The 20,569-nt window shown below is 44.8% G+C and overlaps 1 protein-coding gene and 1 long non-coding RNA gene across 3 annotated transcripts in view; one reads left to right on the forward strand and one right to left on the reverse strand.

Moving 5' to 3' along the window:
- LOC103667987 (coiled-coil domain-containing protein 6) overlaps positions 1-9,848 on the forward strand; it is a 107,425-nt gene extending 97,577 nt beyond the window's left edge. The window contains exons 8-9 of the mRNA XM_040624773.1: positions 4,066-4,190; positions 5,451-9,848. Coding sequence (XP_040480707.1) covers positions 4,066-4,190; positions 5,451-5,645 — 320 coding nt within the window. The 3' untranslated portion in view covers positions 5,646-9,848. The remainder of the gene's footprint in view (positions 1-4,065; positions 4,191-5,450) is intronic.
- Positions 9,849-18,055: 8,207 nt separating this feature from the next.
- On the reverse strand, positions 18,056-19,489 carry LOC103667737. 2 transcript variants are annotated; one of them, XR_569844.2, is made up of 3 exons: positions 19,448-19,489; positions 18,640-18,761; positions 18,056-18,449 (listed from the first exon to the last, which is right to left on the reverse strand). It is a non-coding gene; the product is annotated as an uncharacterized LOC103667737 (long non-coding RNA). The 2 variants fall into 2 exon arrangements; XR_569845.2 differs by lacking the exon at positions 19,448-19,489 and adding an exon at positions 19,015-19,416.
- Between the last annotated feature and the right edge of the window lie 1,080 nt (positions 19,490-20,569).

Raw genomic sequence — 20,569 nt, forward strand, 5'->3', positions numbered from 1 at the left:
CTTAGGAGTAACTTATAGAACTAAAATATCTTAAAATTATAATCTAAAATAAATAATCTTAAAAAGAAGAAAAGTTATCTGCCTTTAGTGTGGCTGTACATTTTTTTTTTTTTTTTCATTAGCAAAAAGATACTAAAGAGAATTTGGGGGCAATCAGAGGGTATAAGCAGAAATAGAGTCATCTGGAATCCTTCTATCCCAAGGTGGTGGTAATATTTCAGTGTTTTCAGGTGTCTCCTTTCCCCACCGTCCTGCAGTGTTCCTTTAGATGGCTGGTTTCATACAGATTTTACACTTTCATACTTGCTCCATTTTGTTTAGTGATTTTTGTCATGAATTGCTTTTAATTAATCATCTTTTAAAGTTGCAGCCTTGAGTTTGAGGACAGTGAAATAAGCCTTACATTTTCACTTTGGCTAATGCATTTCTATATGAGAGCAAGAGAAATTTATTACAGCCATAGCTTTGAAAAGCCGTAATGTTTGATTTATTAGTAGACTGGTGTTTGGGGTTTGGCATTTTCAACCTAGGTATTTTTGGATTCTCATCCTATATAGTATTTGTGGGCCAGAGGGTCAGACGCATGATGATTAGAACTTAAGTGAAAACAAGAAGTACTAAGACACAGTCTCTGGCCTCTAAGAGCTTATCATCAACATCAGGGCCTGGAGGAGGGTGTGGGGGGGGCGGGAATACGAGAAACTCTTTACAAGAAACTTCACAAGGCCAAGCAAAATGAATTTTATGCAGAAGGTGAAGTAGCTGAACTGCAGGACATCCACTCTGTGGAGGGTTATATGCTGTATGATTTCATTTCTAGAACATTCTCAAAGTGACAACATTACAGTGACAGAGAACAGATCAGTGGGCGTAGGATGAGAGGGAAGGTGTAACTAGTGAAAGGAGTGACATGAGGGGGTTTCTTTGTGGTGATGGAGCAGTTTTGCAGCTGGTTTTGATGACAGTTACTCGAATCTACGCATGTGATCAGATTACTTTGAGCTGCGTACACACGTGCACACAGGAAGAGCGCAGTAAACACGGATGAAGTCCAACTCCAGTCTGTGCCTTCGTCACTAGGAGGGGACCTGTGTCAGTCTCCCGGGGTTGATGCTGTGCTGTGCTTCTGGGAGAACAACGTTGGTGGAGGCTGGCTGCAGGGTCCACGGGAACCCTGTAGTGTGTTTGCAACTTCATGTGAGTCGTAAATGGTTTCAAAATAAAAAGTTATAATTGAAAAAAATCTAAATTGTTTAAGGAAAAGAGATTCAAAGAAGAGAGAGCTACCAGCTTAGAGGACTTTTGAGATGGGCCTTAAAGGAGCTTCATGAGCTGAAGCTTAATGAGGCCATCGTTGGCCAGGCACTCTCTGAGTTCAATAACTTTGTGATATTTACTCATTTCATCCCCACAGCAACCTTTTGAGGCCACTACAGTAATCTCATTTTACAGTTGATGGATCTGAAGTCCAGTGTCACTCAGTGCCAAGTGGCAGAACTAGAGCTCATCTGGCCATCGGCTCTAGGGTCTAGGCTGTTTGCCTCTTCAGAGCCTGATTGAGGTCCTGATTGACAGGGGGAAAGTACAGAGAAGCCACCCCAGGCAAAGGGGTATGAACTGAGCAGTAGTGGTCAGAAGCAAGAGGGATAAGGTCACTGTGGTTCTTATCAGTGGCTTCCCTGAGGCCCTGCTCCCATAGATTCTGATATCATTTGATTTGGGCCTGAGCGAGGGCTTTGATATTGTGTTGAGAACCACTGACCTACAATATTAAGAGATAGTTTGGAGCCAAGTGCAAAGACCTTTGTAATAGCTAGAGAAGAGATTTTTTTCTCTTCAGTATAGGTAGACAATAGGGAGTCTTTGGAGATTCTTGATTAGTGTTTAACATACCAGTAATTAACCTTGTAATGCTACAAAATAGGCTACATCTTTCTTCTTCTTCTTCTTCTTCTTCTCTTCTTCTTCTTCTTCTTCTTCTTCTTCTTCTTCTTCTTCTTCTGAGCTTCTCTGTTCTGGGATAAGGATCCACTTTCAGAGCCTTTCTCTTAAATTTCATCACTTTCCTAAGAAACAGAATTAGGGTTGTATTCCTCAGAGCTGTTTAAATAAAACCTCTTCTTTTCTCCTTCAGCTGAACGAGGTCCTTGTGGTGAAAACAAACATGGCCACTTAGTTTCCAAAGACTTAGACTTTACTCCAGACCTCCGCTTTGTAAATGTGAACCCCACAATTGGAACATCCACAATTGGAATGGAAACATGCCAAATAGAAAGCAGTATTTGATAGTCAAATCAAGAAATGAAATAAACTCTTGACTTTAGATGTTGAGGGCACAAATTCTGGGACAAGACACACAAAGGTAGGCTTGGTGGCTGCGTGTCTCAGCCATGGAAGCTAAAAGAAAAGTATCCTTAACAGCTTAAAGAACTGTGCTCATTACTTCAAGCGCCCTCCTTAATGCCTATTACCCTATCCCTACCCACCTCCCCTCCAGCAACCCTCAGTTTGTTTCCTATAGTTAAGAGTCTCTTGTGGTTTGTCTCCCTGTTTTCATCTTCTTTTTCTTTCTCTTCCCTTATGTTCATCTGTTTTGTTTCTTAAATTTTACATGAGTGAAATCATTTGGTATTTGTCATTCTCTGATTTATTTCACTCCGCATAATACCCTCTAGTTCCATCCATGTTGTTGCAAAAGGCAAGATTTCGTTCTTTTTGATGGCTTAGTAATATTCCTGTGTGTGTGTGTGTGTGTGTGTGTGTGTGTGTGTGTACACACACACAAGTACCACATCTTCTTTATCCATTCATCTGTCGATGGACATCTGGGCTCTTTCCATAGTTTGGCGATTGTGGACATTGCTGCTATAAACATTGGGGTGCATGTGCCTCTTCAGATCACCACATTTGCATCTCTTGGGTAAATACCTAGTACTGCAATTGCTGGGTCGTAGAGTAGCTCTATTTTTAACTTTTTGAGGAACCTCCATACTGTTTTCCAGACTGGCTGCACCAGTTTTCATTTCCCACCAACAATTGAAGAGGGTTCCCCTTTCTCTGCATCCTTGCTAACTTCTGTTGTTTCCTGAGTTGTCAGTTGTAGCCATTCTGACTTGTGTGAGGTGGTATCTCATTGTAGTTTTGATTTGTATTTCCCTGATGCTGAGTGATTTTGAGCTTTTTTTCATGTGTCTGTTTGGCCATTTGTGTATCTTTGGAAAAGTGTTCATGTCTTCTGACCATTTCTTGACTGGATTTTTTGTTTTTTAGGTGTTGATTTTGATTTAGGTGGTTTATATATCTCGGCTGTTGTGGATAATGTTGCCTGATGTTGAGCATCTTTTCATATGCCTGTTGACTGTATGTCTTTGGAGAGCTGTCTATTCAAGCCCTTTGCCCATTTTTAATTGGGTTATTTGTTATTGAACTGTAGGAGTTCCTTATATATTTTGAATACCAATCCCTTATCTGATACATGGTTTATAAATATTTTCTCATATTCCATGGGTTACCTTTCTGTTGATTATTTCCCTAGCTATAGAAGCTTTTGAGTTTGATATAGTCCCACTCGTCTATTTTCTGCTTTTGTGGCTGTGATTTTGGTGCCACATCTGAGAAATCAATGCTAAGACCAATGTCATGAATTTTTCCTCTGTGTTTTCTTCTAAGTTTATAGTTGTAGGTCTTATGTTTGAGTCTTTAATCCATTTTGAGTTGATTTTGGTGTATGGTATAAGGTAGGGGTCCAGTTTCATTCTTTAGCATGTGGATTGTCAGTCCCATTTGTGGAAGAGGCTGCCCTTTCCCCGTTATGTACTCTTCGCACCTTGGTTGAAGATTATTTGATCTTTTATGTGAGGACCTATTTCTGGGCTCTCTGTTCTTTCTAGGACTTGACTTTTATATCCCCTTTTACCCAGGAGGCCATTTCATGAGCCCAGCACTCTTCTCATCTGTGTTAATTTTTGTTGATGACTGAGAACTTTTGCATTTTAAAGTCTTCCAGATAGTTGAGGACACCACACAATGGAGTTTGCAGTAATACTTGTTCTTGTTGTATTTCAGGTCTATCATATGCAAGTCACACAGTTGGTTTCACGCCACCAACTTCACTGACTAGAGCCGGAATGTCTTACTACAATTCCCCAGGTCTGCATGTGCAGCACATGGGAGCCTCCCATGGCATCACAGTAAGTATCCGTAGGGGAGGAAGCCACCCTTGACTCCTGTTGGTGGTAGCAGCTTCTCCTCCTCAGGAGACCAGGGGTGATGCCCTTAGACCTTGACCCTTCTTCTCCCTCCCACCGGAAGTTTGATACCAAATCCTGGTGTGGAAACTAAAATCCTTCCCAGGAGACAAAACTTCAGCTTCACTTTCTGTGAAAAATGATGCTTTGTGAAATGTAATTTGAACCCTGGCCAGTGACTTAATTAAACTCTGGCCAGCTCTTTGCCATAACAAATCAGTGCTGGTTGCCGCAATGTCTAAAATATTTATTGTCTGCATCTTCACAGTTCACTGATCCTCAGTATTCTTCTTGAAATTAGCCTTATTTCTGGTTTCACTCAGAATTTTCTCTCCTGGAATTAGAAGGAGCCTTAAGTGCGTTTGGTTCAGACTTCACTCGGGAGTTTTTTCTTTAGAGCTGGTCATTAAGTTGATTACTAGAGCAATTAGAAATGTAGCTAATGGGGGTTTGAGGATAGGAGAGAAGTGAGGGTATTTCCGATAAGGGAATCCTTAAAGGAAGACTCTTACTCTACAAAAGCAGGAGGTAGTTCTGAAGCTGTTTTTATTGGTTTGATGGGCTTTATGTCAAAGAAACATCTGGTTGGACTGCGGCTTTCAGGCTGTTGACAAGTTACTTGAGTGATAGAAGGAACTTGGGGACATACAGGGGACAGAAAAGATCAGAGTGGAGGATGACCGCTGTTTTTTAATTCTAGGACTGTCCCATCGAAGGACCCAAGTCCAGTAGTTAGGTCAATGCAAGTTTCATAGTAATTTTGCATAGCTTTTTCATGGGTATAGGTGCAAATGCCACCTGGTTTACGTTTTCATCAGTCGTTCAGAAACCAGTAGGATAGACAAGGAACTTGCTAGTTTCTTATTTATTTATTTATTTATTTATTTATTTATTTATTTATTTATTTTAAAGATTTATTTATTTGACAGAGAGACAGCCAGCGAGAGAGGGAACACAGCAGGGGAGTGGGAGAGGAAGAAGCAGGCTCCCAGCGGAGGAGCCCAATGTGGGACTCGATTCCGGAACGCCGGGATCACGCCCTGAGCCAAAGGCAGAGGCTTAACGACTGCGCCACCTAGGCGCCCCGGAACTTGCTAGTTTTTTGTCTTTGTCGCTCCCCTTTTTCACCAGCCCCCGCTTGTCAGGCTGTTAGAAATGAGCCGTCTGGACCCAGACTGACGTTCTGTTCTGTCCTCTCTACAGAGGCCTTCACCACGGAGAAGCAACAGTCCTGACAAATTCAAACGGCCCACGCCACCTCCGTCTCCCAACACACAGACCCCGGTCCAGCCCCCTCCGCCTCCACCCCCACCACCCATGCAGCCTGCAGCCCCCTCGGCAGCCACCGCGCAGCCCGCCCCTTCGCAGCATCCGGCGCACCCCTCCTCCCAGCCTTAATGCACGTGCTTAGTCTGCAGCTCCCGTCGGGACTCGTACAGTGGAGCCGTCTACTCAACGCCAAAGGCTTCCTTCCCTGGCATTTTTGGATCTGACTTATTTGCACTGAGGTTATCTAGGCTTCACCATTAATCGTGTTGTAAGTGTTTGTCGGAAACGCAGCCAGTGTTGTGGGTCTACAACACTAAACAGACGACTTTTTCCATCAGTGTTTTACTTGAATCTACACGTACGTCCATTCCCTGGCTGGAACATGTGCTATTCGATATTTGGTAATTCAGCAGCAGTGTGCAATTTTTGCTTGGCCCCAGAGCTTCATTTTCCTGGCTTTTAGGTTTGTAAAATAAAAAGGGATATCTTTTTTATATTTTTTTTTCCATGAATTTGCAGAAAATTACTGAGCTGTTACTCCCCCCCCCCCGCCTCCCCCATTATAATGGTGTTTACCAAACATACCCATAATTCAGCACTACAATTCAGACCTTTGAAAATCTAGCTTTCGGTGTAGAATGGAAAGTTAGATGCATCAGTGCCCAAGACTATATACTCTTTAGTAGAGCTTTCTACAGATACACTTTTTATAGGTTATTTTCAGTATATGTCAACATCCATGTCTCTTGTGAAACAGGCTAAAGTAATGGATCACATGGCTGTACCTTACCCACATACACGTGGGATGGATAGTTATTGTATATTAAGGTGTGATTCTTTCCTTATCTGTCGTGTTAACCTACCCAGACCGCCCCCTCTAACACGAGTGGATAAATGTTGTCCTGCCCACCAGTGGTTTTGATGGCTGATTAGACACATTCTTTGATTTCTGCTGCAGAAGGCAACGTGATTGTAACAAAAACAGCTATTTTCCCCTTTCCATTCTTCGTGATCCCCTAAAATAGAGTTTGAACAAATATTTTAAAGGAGCAAAATATTATTAGAAAGTACTATTTGAAATGAACATTATAGGAATATCTTGGCATAACGGCCACAGAATACCTTATTGCTTGGCAGAAAAGACAAGAGGTGAGGAGAAAGTAGCACGTTAGCTTGACGAGCGCCTGTGTCGCCCGGTATAAGCAAGTGCTGTGTACAAGCAGATATACTCTGAATACATTATTTCCATGCATTTAGCACAAATAAATCGTTTGGTTTCACTTGGAAGTGGAACACCGAGTCACTCTTTTCTTAATACTTGCAACATCTTTATTTTTGCTTTTCAGCAGTTACTGTTTTGTACTTTGGTAGTAAAGTGATTTTTACCACCTGTGTTTGCATATTTATATATGCTGTGGACGAAAAGAACTTACTAGAGAATGTATATTTTATGATGAGAATGTGTATCTGTTGGATATAATCAGAGAACTGAAAATTAATTTATCAGTAATTTTTAAGAGTCCATGTTTTGTGACACCCATCTCTAATAGCTAGCTCTTTATTGAACACACTCCTAACAATAAGGAACCGTGACATTGTAGATATTTAATAGTGTACAGTATAGAAACTTCCATTTTTGCCTTCGAATGCGTATTTAAGAATTACAGAATGAAACAAGTCTTGTTGGAAAATAGTGTTTGACTAGCATTTTAAGAACTTGACAGTAAAAGCAACAATAGGATTTTTCACCTCTTCCTGCTTCCATCACTGAACTTCACTCCCCAATTGGTCTGTATAAATTTTATTTATAATCTCTATATAATAGACATAATCATAATACAGTTCTCAAATAAGGGGGAAAAGTTTGGCATTTAATTACCGAGGCTGTAGGTTTTTAATTCAATCAGACAGGGTCATAGCAAACCCGGGGATCTCACCAATAGCCCGCTGCCCCTTGTGGTACATTGCCATTCCGAGGAATTCTGAGAGGAGGCAAACCCATTTTGCCTTCATGGTACAGTTCTTGGTTTTTCTCATAGGAGAAGTATGGTCTATGTTTACAAGACTCTTTCGCGAGCTGATAGAATTTAATGCTGTTGGATAGCGGCTTGTGCAAACGAGAAAGTCCATAACATAACGAGCTTCCCTCCGCTTCTCTGTCAATGGAGTTCCCTCCCGAAAGCACAGAAGTCAAAACATTGCCATATGGTAAATAAAAAAGCACTTGGCGTGAGCAAACCATTCCTGACAAATGCCTTTTAGAAACAAGTTCTTGACTTTCAGACTTTGCAGAAATGGAGTGCCGGTTCCCCTAGACTCGTCACTTCATTTCAAAATAAAACACAGCTCCTTCAAACAGCACTTTTTCAACATAAATCTAGTTGCCTCTCCCTGTGGACATTCAGAACTGGTAGAACAAACACTACTCTTTTGAATCTATGCTGTTTCAGGTCCTTCTCAAGCGGTCTCTGAGCCCGGGTGGCACCCGTCACACGCGGGCAGTGCACCTGCCAGGGCCGTTCTTGGTGATCGTTTAGCCACCAGGGGCCCATCAAATTCAGACCCCAAGCGCATGGAGGCCAGAGTCCCCTCACCCACGGGAGGCTGACTTACCGCGGGCGCTTCTCATGGGGGCTGAATGGGGTAACTGCCATTGCTGTGGCCCACGCGTCCTACAGCACCCTGGAGCGATTCGCCGGAGGCCTTTGTCAAATCGGGAGCTGGCCCGTGGGCAGGCGGGCTCACCAGCGGCTTCAGGAGCTTCGTTTCCCTGTCTTGCTGACAGAGCCCCTTGGCTACCACTGTGCTGCTACTAGCATACTTACTCCGTTGCCAGATTACCATGCCTTTTATACAAAACCAAATTGACTTCTCTAATACCTGACACCTCTCTGGGCTCTGAACTGCTTTCTCTCATCAAGCATGCTGGCATTCTGGACAGAATTCTAGAATTTTGGCAGATGGTGGAAGTATTTAAGATTTAATTTAACTTGCTCCTTTGTTAATGGAAAGGAGTTTAAATTCTGAGCTCCTGAGATACTGACCACAACCCTGGGATGAATGTGTGACCAGAATTTGGCTTTGGCACCAAGGGCTGCTGTCCCTTGGTAATTGACTTCTAACTGATTTGATCACAGATCATTGATAATGTGAATTTTTGTTAACTGTTCCATTGTAGGGGAATAGAATATGTATCGCCCTTTGTTAGGTAGACATGGACTTTTCCTGCACGAAGCCTTGCTTATAGAGGGTGCCCAATAAGGCAAGAAAAAGCGTAGTAACTCGTGCTTCGAGAGCGCAATGCTTTTATCTTACAAGTACAGAAGAATCATTCCCGTGTAACTTGATCTTCTGTCTAGTACTTGTCTTATAGGTAACCAACACTGAAAACTTCGTAGTGGTAACTACCAAAGAAATACAGAGTAAAACAACCTTTTATTTCCAAATTTATTCAAGAGCCAGCCATTGACGCTGCTACACGAGTTCCCTGCTCAAGAGCCATTGTAAGAGATTAAGGGGTTTCTAGGTTTTCGTTTCTGGTTTCTTTTTCTTGTTTTCTCTTTTCTTTCTTTCTTCCTTCCTTCCTCCCTCCCTTTCTTTCTCTTTCTTTCTTTCTTTCTCTTTCTTTCTTTCTCTCTCTCTCTCTCTCTCTTTCTTTCTTTCTTTCTTTCTTTCTTTCTTGAACGTACACACACAGCTGTTAGCATGAAATTATGGGGAGCATTTTCCAGAATGCTCAGCAGTCGTGGTAAACGGCCGAGCCCTGGTTGCCTCTCGTGAGGCGGTGCAAGGAATCCTGTGTTCACGACAGCGTGGGTGCCGTGTGAGCACGTGTGGGTGTGCGTTGATGCCTTCACTCGGGTTACTGCTCACCTTCAGTTCTTGACTCGGTTTGCACCGTCCTCGAGATTGTCGTGTACATCTTGATCTGAACTTCATCCTGGCAAAAACAAAGTTGCAGGCACAGCAGTGTAAGAGTGCATTCCTCCGGAAGAGGCTTTGATCAGGCTGACCCTGAGCCTTTGGACTCTATTTGGAACTCCGCATGGAAAGCAAAAATGGACTGTCCAACGGCAAGACATCACCAAGGAAGAGAGGAGAGCCCCGTGCTAGCATGTCTGCCTCTGCATCTCCGTGCACACTGTATTTCATGGTAGCTTGTTTACAACTTGACTAGGTTGGCGTTCTGGTAATAGTGGCAATCTTGACATTCTTGGTCAGAGTTTAGAGAGATGTAAGACTTCAATTAATGTCTTATCTACTTTATGTTGATTAGTCTTTGATACATGTGCTGAATCAGAAACCTAAATAAAGATAATTTTTTAAAATGCACCTCTTGAGCCTTAAAACCTCTTTCTTTGTGGTCTTTGAGTCGGAAAATGAACATCGTTTAACTGTTGCTTCTGATGGACATCTGACTTTGATTCTAATCCTAAAGGCTGCCTTAGAAAGTAAACTTAAGGACAGGACACGGACGAGGCTGGTACTGTTCTGTTTCTTAAACAGGGCGCTGGTTCCCTGGATGTATCGAATTTTTGAAAATTCATGGAGCTGTATGCTTATGATTTGTGCACTGTTCAAAGTCTGTGTTGTATTTCAATTTAAAACCATAAACCGAGGAGATTATGAAAAGTGACACCCCCAAAACTTGTATTACGTATAAACATACATGTGTGTGTACATATGTGCATGCACACGCACGCACACACGTACTTCGGCTTTGGTTATGACCTCCAGTATATTGCGAGCTTACTCTTAAAGTCCATCTTCGTGGTTTCCCCTTCCTTTTGTAGGAAGCACGGCTCCAGGTTCACATCCAGGTTTGAGTACCAGCTCTTTAAGTGAGCCAGGTACTTAGCGTGTCTGGAAGTGCAGTTCCTTTCCTGCGAGATACGTTATCTGCCTCGCTAAGACGAGAAACCGGGAGATGGAAGCCTCGAGTGCAGTCCTTCACACAGGAAGACACGCACTGGTCCTGCGCGCATTCGTTTGGGAAGAAACTCAGAATGGGTATTTGGGGTGACATGTTATACACGTTTGGGGGCTGTATTGTTGGTCAGCTGCACCTGAGGAAGCCCCTAGCATTCAGTGGGGAAAAGCATGGTATCGAGCGGGATCCTGTCTTTGGAGCAATAGTCTTCAAGAACCTGGTTGTGATACAATCTTATTGGGGCAGACTTTGAATGTAGTGCCTTTTCTGTTTAAAAGTACTAAATGGACCTTGAGAGACTCTTGACCTCACTCTGGCCTAAGCCAGATTCCATGTTCAATATGAGTTAATGAAAGATTTTAATTTGGCTTTTGATCAAGGCCTCTCTACTCCTGGCAGCTACTGGGTTTTAGTGGAAGATGTTGCCCAAAAAATGGGCCAGGATCTCTGAACTCGAGTCTGGGCCTCATTTGCCACCCTCAGTTTTCTAACCTGTGTAGTGGGGATAGCCATTCTAATTTCAGGTAAAGTATGATGAAAGCAGGATTTAAAGTGCTTTAACAACAAAGTTTAAGCTAAGCGTGTACTCCTTTTTTCTTTTAATACATTTTAGAGGCCGTGTTGCCACCAAGTGCATCTAAAATTGAAACTGTTGATGGAAATCTTGTGTTTGTGTAAATAAAACTCACTACGTAAATCTGGGTCTTTTTTTTTTTTTTTTAAGGTTTTGTTTATTTATTTGAGAGAGCGAGAGAGCACAAGCAGGGGCCAACAGGGAGAGAGAGTGGGGGTAAAGCAGGCTCTCCGCTGAGCAGGGAGCCCGATGCATGTCTCAATCCCAGGACCCAGAGATCAATGACCCAAGCCAAAGGCAGACGCCTTAACCAACTGAGCCACCCAGGCACCCCTGGGTCTTTGTTTTAATATTTCACTATTTAAATAAAAAACTCATGGAAATACAATTGTATTCAGTCACTGATGTCTAATCCAGGCCCAAACTTTTTAACATTCTCTTTAGAAACAGAAGAAGGCAGTGCATGGTAAATTATGTTTCATGTCTAATTTTTATTTTGACATGAGAGATTGGATTACTGTCCCTCAAAGTTTTCTGATATCATCCCTAAATCCCTATTACATTGAATGCTATTTGAACAAGATATATTTAGAGCTTTGTCTGAGGATTGTATTTTCTGATACCCTATGAATGATTTAGTGCAATTTTCAAGATTACTAATTATCCCCAAAAGAGATCTTAGTCATTACTTAAAAAAATTTTTTTAAGATTTTCTCCATTTATTAATTTGAGAGACAGAGAGCATGCAAGAGTGGGGGGAGGGGCAAAGGGAGAGAGAGAAGCAGACTCGCCGCTGAGCAGGGGCTCAATCGCAAGACCCTGCGATCATGACCCGAGCAGAAGGCAGACGCCCAACCTACTGAGCCATCTAGGCGCCCCCAAATTGTTTTCGTCTTAAAAATGAAAAGCCAGACTCAGAAGTGAAACGGATGATAGAACTAGTAGACAGGGATGTGAAAACATTCTCCGTGTGTTCAAGGCAGAAGAAAGTGTGAGCCTGATGAGAAAAATATAAAATAAAACATAGACCCAGATTGGACTTCTAGACACACACACAAAAAAAAAATCTAATGTCAGAAATTTAAAACAACAAAAAACTTGCTACTTACATCTGTGAATTTCTGTTTGTGCTCTTAAATATTCCTTTACAGGGCAACGTTTTCCTCACCTGTAAAGATAGGAATGGGAGGGGCGCCTGGGTGGCACAGCGGTTAAGCGTCTGCCTTCGGCTCAGGGCATGATCCTGGCGTTGCGGGATCGAGCCCCACATCAGGCTCCTCCGCTATGAGCCTGCTTCTTCCTCTCCCACTCCCCCTGCTTGTGTTCCCTCTCTCGCTGGCTGTCTCTCTCTGTCAAATAAATAAATAAAATCTTAAAAAAAAAAAGATTTATAAAAAAAAAAAAGAATGGGAATGGGGTCCGTAGGATCCAATGAATGTGTTAAAACTTCAGAGAACGGAAGGTTCTTCGTACTGCGGCTTCGTAAGGGTTGCGAGTCCGGGAGTGTGGCGCTGGGGGCACAGCGCCGTGCGATCCCACGGCCCCGACGAGATGAGGGTCAGAGGCGGCTTCCCGAGGAGCTGACCTTCAGCGGCCCGTCGAAGAGCTGTTCGGGCTGTTCCGGACGGGAGACCACATGTGTGAGAACCCGGGTAAGAGCACCCATGCACCTTGGCGGTTTGCGTTTCCTGAAAGCAAACCGAGACAAGGACTAGGGTGCAGGAAGCTGGCTTGGGGGTGACTCCCCGCGGGTGAGAACTCAGAGAAAGCAGAGACGGCTGATGAGCCTGTTCGCCTTCGGGGCAGCCGGAGTTCCACCCCGCGGGGTGTCCCTGAGGAATCATTGAGAAGTGCCTCAGAATCGTCCCAGCAGGAATGCCGGCCTCGGAGTCACCAGCCCCTTTCACCTATTGGCTAAAGGTGCCCTGGGGAGAACCGCCCGCACGTCTGAACTTTCTAGGTTGTGCGTGAGGCTTCCTCAAAAGCCTGAGGCGGTAAAGCCGCGAGCGGCCGCTCCCGTCTACTGCGGGGTGCTGGCAGGAGGCGTGGGTGCTTGTGGCCAAGTCGGGTGGGCTGCGAGGGGGAGGCCTCACGTTGGGGGCCTGCGAGCTCAGCACCTCTCACCATCGGTGGGCTTCGTCTGCAGCACTCATGAGATAAAAGGGTTTTTCCCAGGAGCTGAGAAATGCAGCGTGTTTCATTTACCTTCTTTTCCTCCAGCTTTATTGAGAGACGATCAACACACAGCATTGTGTTTTACACGCACAGTGTACGGATTTGATGTGCGTGTGTATTGTGGAATGATTGCCACCGAACGGCAGGTGAGCATAGCCACCTCGTGTAGTTACAATTTATGAACATTTGCAATACTTTTTACCTAAAATGAGGGAAATTCTTATTTTACGAAGATCCAGATTCCTGATTTCTCTTGACAAATACGATCACGGCAGGGCCTGGCCCCTCCGCTGCACGAGCACATGGGGCTGAGCGGCGGCGGACCACAGGAACACCTGCCCCTCTCGGAGCCCAGCATCCAAGTTGCCACAGGGGGGTTCCCGCAGGCTTCTGGGTTTGTAAACCGCTGGCACCGCGTATTTGAGGAATGAGGGAAGTCTGAGATGGCTAGAGGTGTGGGCGCAGGGTAAGACGGAAGGCAAGGAGCAGGGCAGCGGGAGGAGAGAGGCCTCTGCCCGCAGCTCCCGGCGCGGGTCCCCGGGGGATACTGAGGCCGTGTATCAACACCCGAGGGACTCGGGTAAATCAGTCTGTCTTGGGAGCCTCATAGGGAAAGTTGGCCAAGATTGGAGGCAGGATTAAAGCGTTCCCGGATTCTCTTCGCTGTGGTACTAATTTGTCCCTTGCTCTCTTTAAGTTCTACACACGCGTGGTTTCAGCGAGCTGGGCTGAGGACGGGCCCGGGGGTCTAGAACCCTGGAGATCAGTCAGACAGGCCTGTGTCGGTAAGTGTTTCACATTCTGCTCTCTCGAGACTAAGCCCTTCCGCCTTTTGAGTGTCATTTGTGGGGTGTAAATACTCCCCAGCAATGTGATTTCATGCCTCCCTGTGGAGTCCCTGAACTTGTGGGGAACTTGGCTGTCTTGCACCATTTCCATTGTATTTTCACCATAGAGACAGGTTCGTTGTAAATAACGTCGAAAGCATAATATAGTAAAATGCAGTAAATTAATTAGGATATATGATGTTTTCAGTATTTATTAGCTGTTTGTACTATAAGCTTTTAAATTATAAATTTATATAATTTAATTTTTAATAGTGTCCGTGTTTAACAGCCAGCTGACACAATTCCCGGAATTTCCACAGTAGGCTCTTGGGAGCCTGAGGACTGCTCTAGGCACCTCTGGCTCGGAGCAGGCTGCGGTGGGGTGGCTGGAGGTCAGAAGGTGCTCCTGCATCCCAAGGCCTCTGCTGTGTCTGTGTCCTGTTGCAAAGGAGGATGTGGTGCCAGTGGGGAAAGTCATTTACTGTGGGGACCTCACGCCCAAGCCCCGCTGCCGGCCGAGAGCAAGCTTGGGTCTGGACTCAGCTGAGGACAAAGGGTGGGGGAGACTCCCTCAGCACTCTCAAGGCCCTGAGGCAGCCACTCTCGTGGGACGGATCCCATGTGTCAGGTGCAAGGCCATGGCCTAGAGCCGGCGCGCTCCGGCAGCACAGATCTCCCGCCTGACTCCGCCTTGACCTTCTTCCCCGCCACCCTGGTCTGCAGCCTGGGCTGGGGGCCAGGAATTCTGTCCTCTGAAACAGGAGCATCACAGGGCGGGTGGAGGGGCTCTGCGAGGAACTCGTGTTCGCCCTACTTGTTGGAAGCCGGTCTAGACTGCACAGGCTGCCCCATAGCTCACTCCCCTTTGTTGGACTATAAACTGACACCCATGTTTAATGGCCTTGGGGAGAATCAAACAGTTAAGTGGCAAGGCCAAATCATTGGGCTCCAGAACTTTCGATCTCTTGATGGAAAAGAATGTGGGGACAAAGTGGACGGATCATTGTGAGGCACGCCTCACAGACATGGAATTCCAGAGCCGTGGCCTTTGGCACCTGCCACAAAATCCTTGGGAAGCTGTTGGGGATATAGTGGCACAAAAGGCGGGGGCGGGGGCGGGGGGAGGGAGGCTCAGACTGGAGGGAAGGGAAAGCTGCGAACTTCATTTGGTGAGGTCCCTGACCTATCTGAGTGTCCATGTGTGGGCAGGCTGTGCTCTTGGAAACAAGGCGGCCTGTCCCCAGGCTCAGTGCAGCATCTGAGACACCAAGATGCTTGGATCAAAGGGGAGATGGACTGAACTCTCCCTGGTTAGTTGATATGAAAGATGTACTGTGAATTTCTTTTCCAGTTATGATAATGGTACCATGGCTATTTCCTTTTCTCTTTTCTTTTCTTTTTTGTCCTCGTCAGTGGCTATTTCCCTGAGAACTTGGGCCCCAGATCCTTGAGAAATATCAGGACCCTGGAATGAAGGTGTCAGGGAAGGCCACAGAAACAGAAACCCATCTGGGCAAGATTCTGGGTTTACTGTGAGAACTTTCTTGAGGGCTTTAGGCACATGACGTGCCGGAAGAGCTTTCCCCTTAAATCTGAGGCCAAAGGCTTACTCAGCAGAGCCATCCCCTGGTAGGGACAGGTTGCCAGAGAGGCCACAGAATACAGCTGGAAAGGACAGAGCTTGAAGCAGCAGAAGATGCAGGTTTGGGGTGAACGAATTCTTTCCTGACTCATGACTTTATGGGAGTTTCTAAATCTTTCCAGTCTTGCTTTGTTACGTGTTCCGACTTCTTATTGATGAATATAATACATTCAGCCTGTTTCTTATCTGTAAATAAAAACGATATTTCTAAAAGATCTGCATCTTTTAGAAGTTCATAAATAAAATATTTACAAAAGCCATGATAGGATGTTTTGGGTTTGCTTTAAAATAATTTATGGGGGGAGGATGAAAAAGGGGGTGTGAGCGTAGATAAAGCAAGATGGGCAGTATGCCGACTGCCTAAATTATGTGATAGATTATTCTCTGCTTTGGTATGTTTAAGATTTTCACAATAAATTTTTCAAAAATAGAGGGATCAAGAGATTTTTTAAAAGATTTTACTTATTTATTAGTGAGAGACAGTGAGAGAGAGATCGCAAGCAGGGAAAGAGGGCAGAGGGAGAAGCAGACTCCCCACTGAGCAGGGAGCCGATGCAGGACCCAAGGGGATCGAGAGATTTTTAAGGATGGAAAGGAAGAAGGGAGTTTTGAGAAAGACAGAGCTAGAGATGTCACCATAGGAAATTCTAATATTTGCAAGAAGGTGAAAGCATTTCAGACGCCACCCCCCAAAATGCGAACCATGGCGAGAAGTTGCACTGTACCAAAAACAAGTTTATGACTTTGTGAATTGTGGTCTCTGAGCAAGTGAATTGATATCCTGGTAAAGTTAAACACAAGGACATGTTCTCTCCTTTAGTCCCTTTTTGTTCCCATGTATACATTTCCATAGACAGTAGGGCTCAGCTGATGGGGGCTTCCCCTTTGCTTGGGAAACAGCACTGCCTGCAGCTGTCCCAGGGTGTTCAAATTCTTTAGTTGAGATGTACTGTGGTTGTCATGGTTTAAGATGACCTTATGGAACTCTGGAACTGTAAGAGGCCTGGGAGTCCTGACCAAGGTCCACCAGTAATGAGCCTTCTGAAGAATCAGTCAAGTATGGAGAGAGACCCTGAGTAGTATGCCTGAGTTCAAGAATGACAAGAGAGAGAGGAAATCACTGGGCTTTATTTCGCTTTGGCATTTCAATCTCTTTGTGGAAATATGAGGCTCAAATTTTAGGTGCTTTTAAAATTGCTGGCGTTTCTCTGCAGTTAAGTGTTCGTGAGTCATTGGATAAGCCCTTCAGGTGATGCAATGCATAACCCCAGGCTGGGTAGCACGACGGGGCGTAAATCAAGGTGATGGGCAGAATTCTCGGAGCGTCAGCTCTCAGGTGGGCTTCATACCCAGTTTAACAATCTCAGAGCTTTGCAGAAGCTTCTGACTTGCTTGCTCACTAGCCCTAGGTCAGTACTTAAGAATAGCAATTTAAAAGAATTCAAATGGCCACACGGATGTGGGCAGCACATTTCTGATACTCTGAGCTCCAAGGGATCATCACCTATTTAGTCTTGGCTGCAACACCGAGAGGTTTTACTAAAACTAAATGTAAAGAAATGTGGGGCGGAGGAAACCTCTACTATTCTCTACTCTCCTCCTAACTTCTCCACAGATAGAATTTGTTAATTTGCTTGGGTTGGCCTCTAGGACAATGACACCTGAGTCATGAATCAGCCGAGACGTTGGATTCGATTCTACTGGTAGCCACACTTCCATTTTCCTAATCCGAGGAACCCTGTCTTCAAATTCCATGCCCTCATCTGAAGAGGTCCTAGGTTTCCTTGGTCCTGAAGAAAATACTTCAGAGAGAGGTTTGGCACAGTTATCCAGAGTTGCGTTACTGAGGTGGGAGTTACAGCAGGTTGGAGGAAAAGAGGAGTGGTTTTATTTGTAAAGCATTTAAAAACCAAGTTCTTTTTTACGTTACTTACTCTCTGTGTACTTTAGGAAAACAAGGCCTTAAATTGGCATCAAGATGTTCAATTGTCAAATAGCTTTTCCTACCATTTAGACAAAGTGCAGGTTATTCATGTTATTGGCCTTTTTTTAATGCATTGAGAATCTCTCCAAAGGTGGGGGGGGGGAATACCTACATTTCAAACCCTGAGCCAGGTTGACTTGAAATATCTATGAACCCATACCCCGAGTTGCATTTTGGTTTGTTTTTGCATGATGAATGCAATTATCTATAAGCTTGGCTCAGCCTGGTTACATTTCTGGAGGAAAGTTGAGCCTACCTGAAAGCAGACGCTAGAAACTCACCCATCTTGACCTCTCCCCTTAATCGGTTTCTAAGAATTTTCCTTCTCCAGGATTCACCGCCTCATCAAATCTGGCAACAGGGAGACAAGAATAAACCATTCAGAATACAAATCAGAACAATTAATATGAGGTGTGGCTCATTTTTTCTTTATTTTAAAGCTTTTTTTCTGTTCTTTTTGCATCAGAACGTGCTTTTGTTTTAGCTACTCGTGTATTTCCTGAAGGCATACGTGTGAGCCTCGATGGACACTTCGATCCCAGGATGAGCTGTATAAGCACTAGACATCCATCCACTTCCCGAGACTTCCTCATAGAGTGTGTGGGACGAGCATGTTCCCATATATGAAGCTCTCACGACACGGACTTGGAACTTAGGGCAAGCAAGCCCTCAAGCTAGGAGCACTGTTATTAAGTACTCCTCTCTTCCATGACTTTATCACACCAGGATTGTCATGATCCCAGGCTCTGATGATAGATGTCCATCTAGCTTGTCATCTCTCTAAGTTTTTCTTTTCTGCACCTGCAATTAAGAAAAGACAGTGGCTTTCTTCCAAAGCCACTAGTTTTCTGTTGGCAGTACCGTGGTGTGAATGCTGCATCTGAAATACGTAAGATTCCTTTCACGATTTTTCTGAGTCATTTATAACTCCTTTGGAGTGCTGTGTTTCTTAGTGAATTAGTTAGGTGCTTGATTCTTATGAAGTTCCCACCTTCAAAATGTGGTGACGTATCCGTCCCGAAAGCAGAGCCGAACTCTCCACCGCTTGCCTGCTGCGTCAGCTACGGAACTCTCCCCCAGCATGTCCAGAAATTGACACTGGGCCAGGTGGAGCTGGACGGGGCAGAGACAATGGGCAAAAGCTTTTGATTACTGTTCTTTGTCACTTCCTCCCCACTGCCCCCCACCATGCCCAGGCCATTCTCATCACTTGAAAAAATACTGGGCTAATTAAGGAACAGAAGCTAGCTTCCTGACAAATATTATCAAGCACTGACGGGCAGCTGCAAGTTGCCAGTTCCTTTCACTTTGGATGAACCTTCCTGCAAGAAGCCAGTCTGCCTTCCTCAAACAAAGCTGCACTCACATGGGACCCTGCGCATTCCGCTAAGTAACAACACGCACAGGCTCCGTGTGACTCTAACGGTATTGTCCATCGTCGAGGGATGTTTGGAGCCTGGAGTTTGATGAACACTTCCTTCCGCTGCACAGAGGGCCCTTGGAGGGGCCATGGGTTTGTGAGAAGGGACGTGCTGGTTCTTGGATGTTACCGTCCCGGGATTTGCTTGGTTTTCTTCCTAACTTCACTGACACACTCACCAAGCCAGATTATCCTTAATAACAAAAATCCAAATTGCTTTTTAAGATGAAATTGGGGAAAAGTACTTGAAAGACATCTTGAATGCATAATTCCAATAGGATTTTTTTCATTACTTCAATAGCAATTTTAAACTACAACGCTTTTTGAAATTTAGAAAATAAACATTAGGGGCGCCTGGGTGGCTCAGTCGGTTAAGCACCTGCTTTTGCTCGGATTATGATCCCAGGGTTCTGGGATCGAGCCCCACATCAGGCTCCCTGCTCAGTGGAGAGTCTGCTTCTCTCTCTCCCTCTGCTACTTCCCCTGCTTGTGCTCTCTCTCTGTCAAATAAATAAATAAAATATTTTTAAAAAAAGAAAATTAACATTAGAGATCTGTCTGCAATGATAAAAATGGGAGTTAGAGGCAAAGTGTATGTAACATTTTTGCATCAGAATGAATGGGATAAGAGAAATTTGCCAGAAGGAGGTGGCTTGTTTTGGTATGGACCGCCCTAGCAATTCCATAGCTCCCCCTCCCACCCTCCTCTGTGTCCGAACTTTCCTTGTTCCTCCTCCAAGGGGGAGAGCTGTGATGCGTGGGTCAGAAATCTTATCCATGTCTCGGATTGCACGGGGATTCGTTGGAAAAGTGAATAAACTGGGAGACAGAGCTTCAAGTCTCCTGTGGTCACTGGCTGGCTCGCTGCGTCCCTGGACCATTTCCTCCACAGCTTTTGCATCAAAGTCCAGCTCTGGGTCTGACACATAGGAAGGGCTCACAAACTCCTTGAATTTATATATCTTACTCACCCAACTGCCTAAATCAGAAATCTGGGGGGTTTCCTGGACTTCTTGCAGTCTCTCTCCACCCAGTTCTAGCCAGGCACTAAATCCTGCCATGAGACTCAATCCTGCTTCCCCTTTCCGCTCCCGCCCTAGGTCAGGTCTGTCTTTACCGCCTACTGGGCTATTGTAAGAAATGGTTTCCCAGCTGCTTTTCTGCCCTCCAGTCCCGATCCCCCAACCCCTCCTCCTTTTGTCTTTCTGGACAAAACTGACCGTATCTCACCCTTCCCGAGAGTAGAAGTGTTAACCTCCTCTTGCCTATGGGATGACGTGTTTAACATAATGCAAAACTGGGAAGCAGCTTCATAGTTCTTACTCTGGGCTCTTCTAAGCGTTCCAGGCATGTGAACGCACTTAATCCTTGCAACAGCTTTCCACGGGGATGACTGGTATGATCTTCAGTGTATGAGGGGGGAGCCTGGGCAGAACGAGCTTAAATCGCTTACGTGCAGTTAAACGGCTAGTATGTGATGAAACAGAACATTCAAGTTTTT

Source organism: Ursus maritimus, unplaced genomic scaffold (assembly GCF_017311325.1).
Source record: "Ursus maritimus isolate PB19 unplaced genomic scaffold, ASM1731132v1 scaffold_7, whole genome shotgun sequence".
Classification (NCBI taxonomy): domain Eukaryota; kingdom Metazoa; phylum Chordata; class Mammalia; order Carnivora; family Ursidae; genus Ursus; species Ursus maritimus.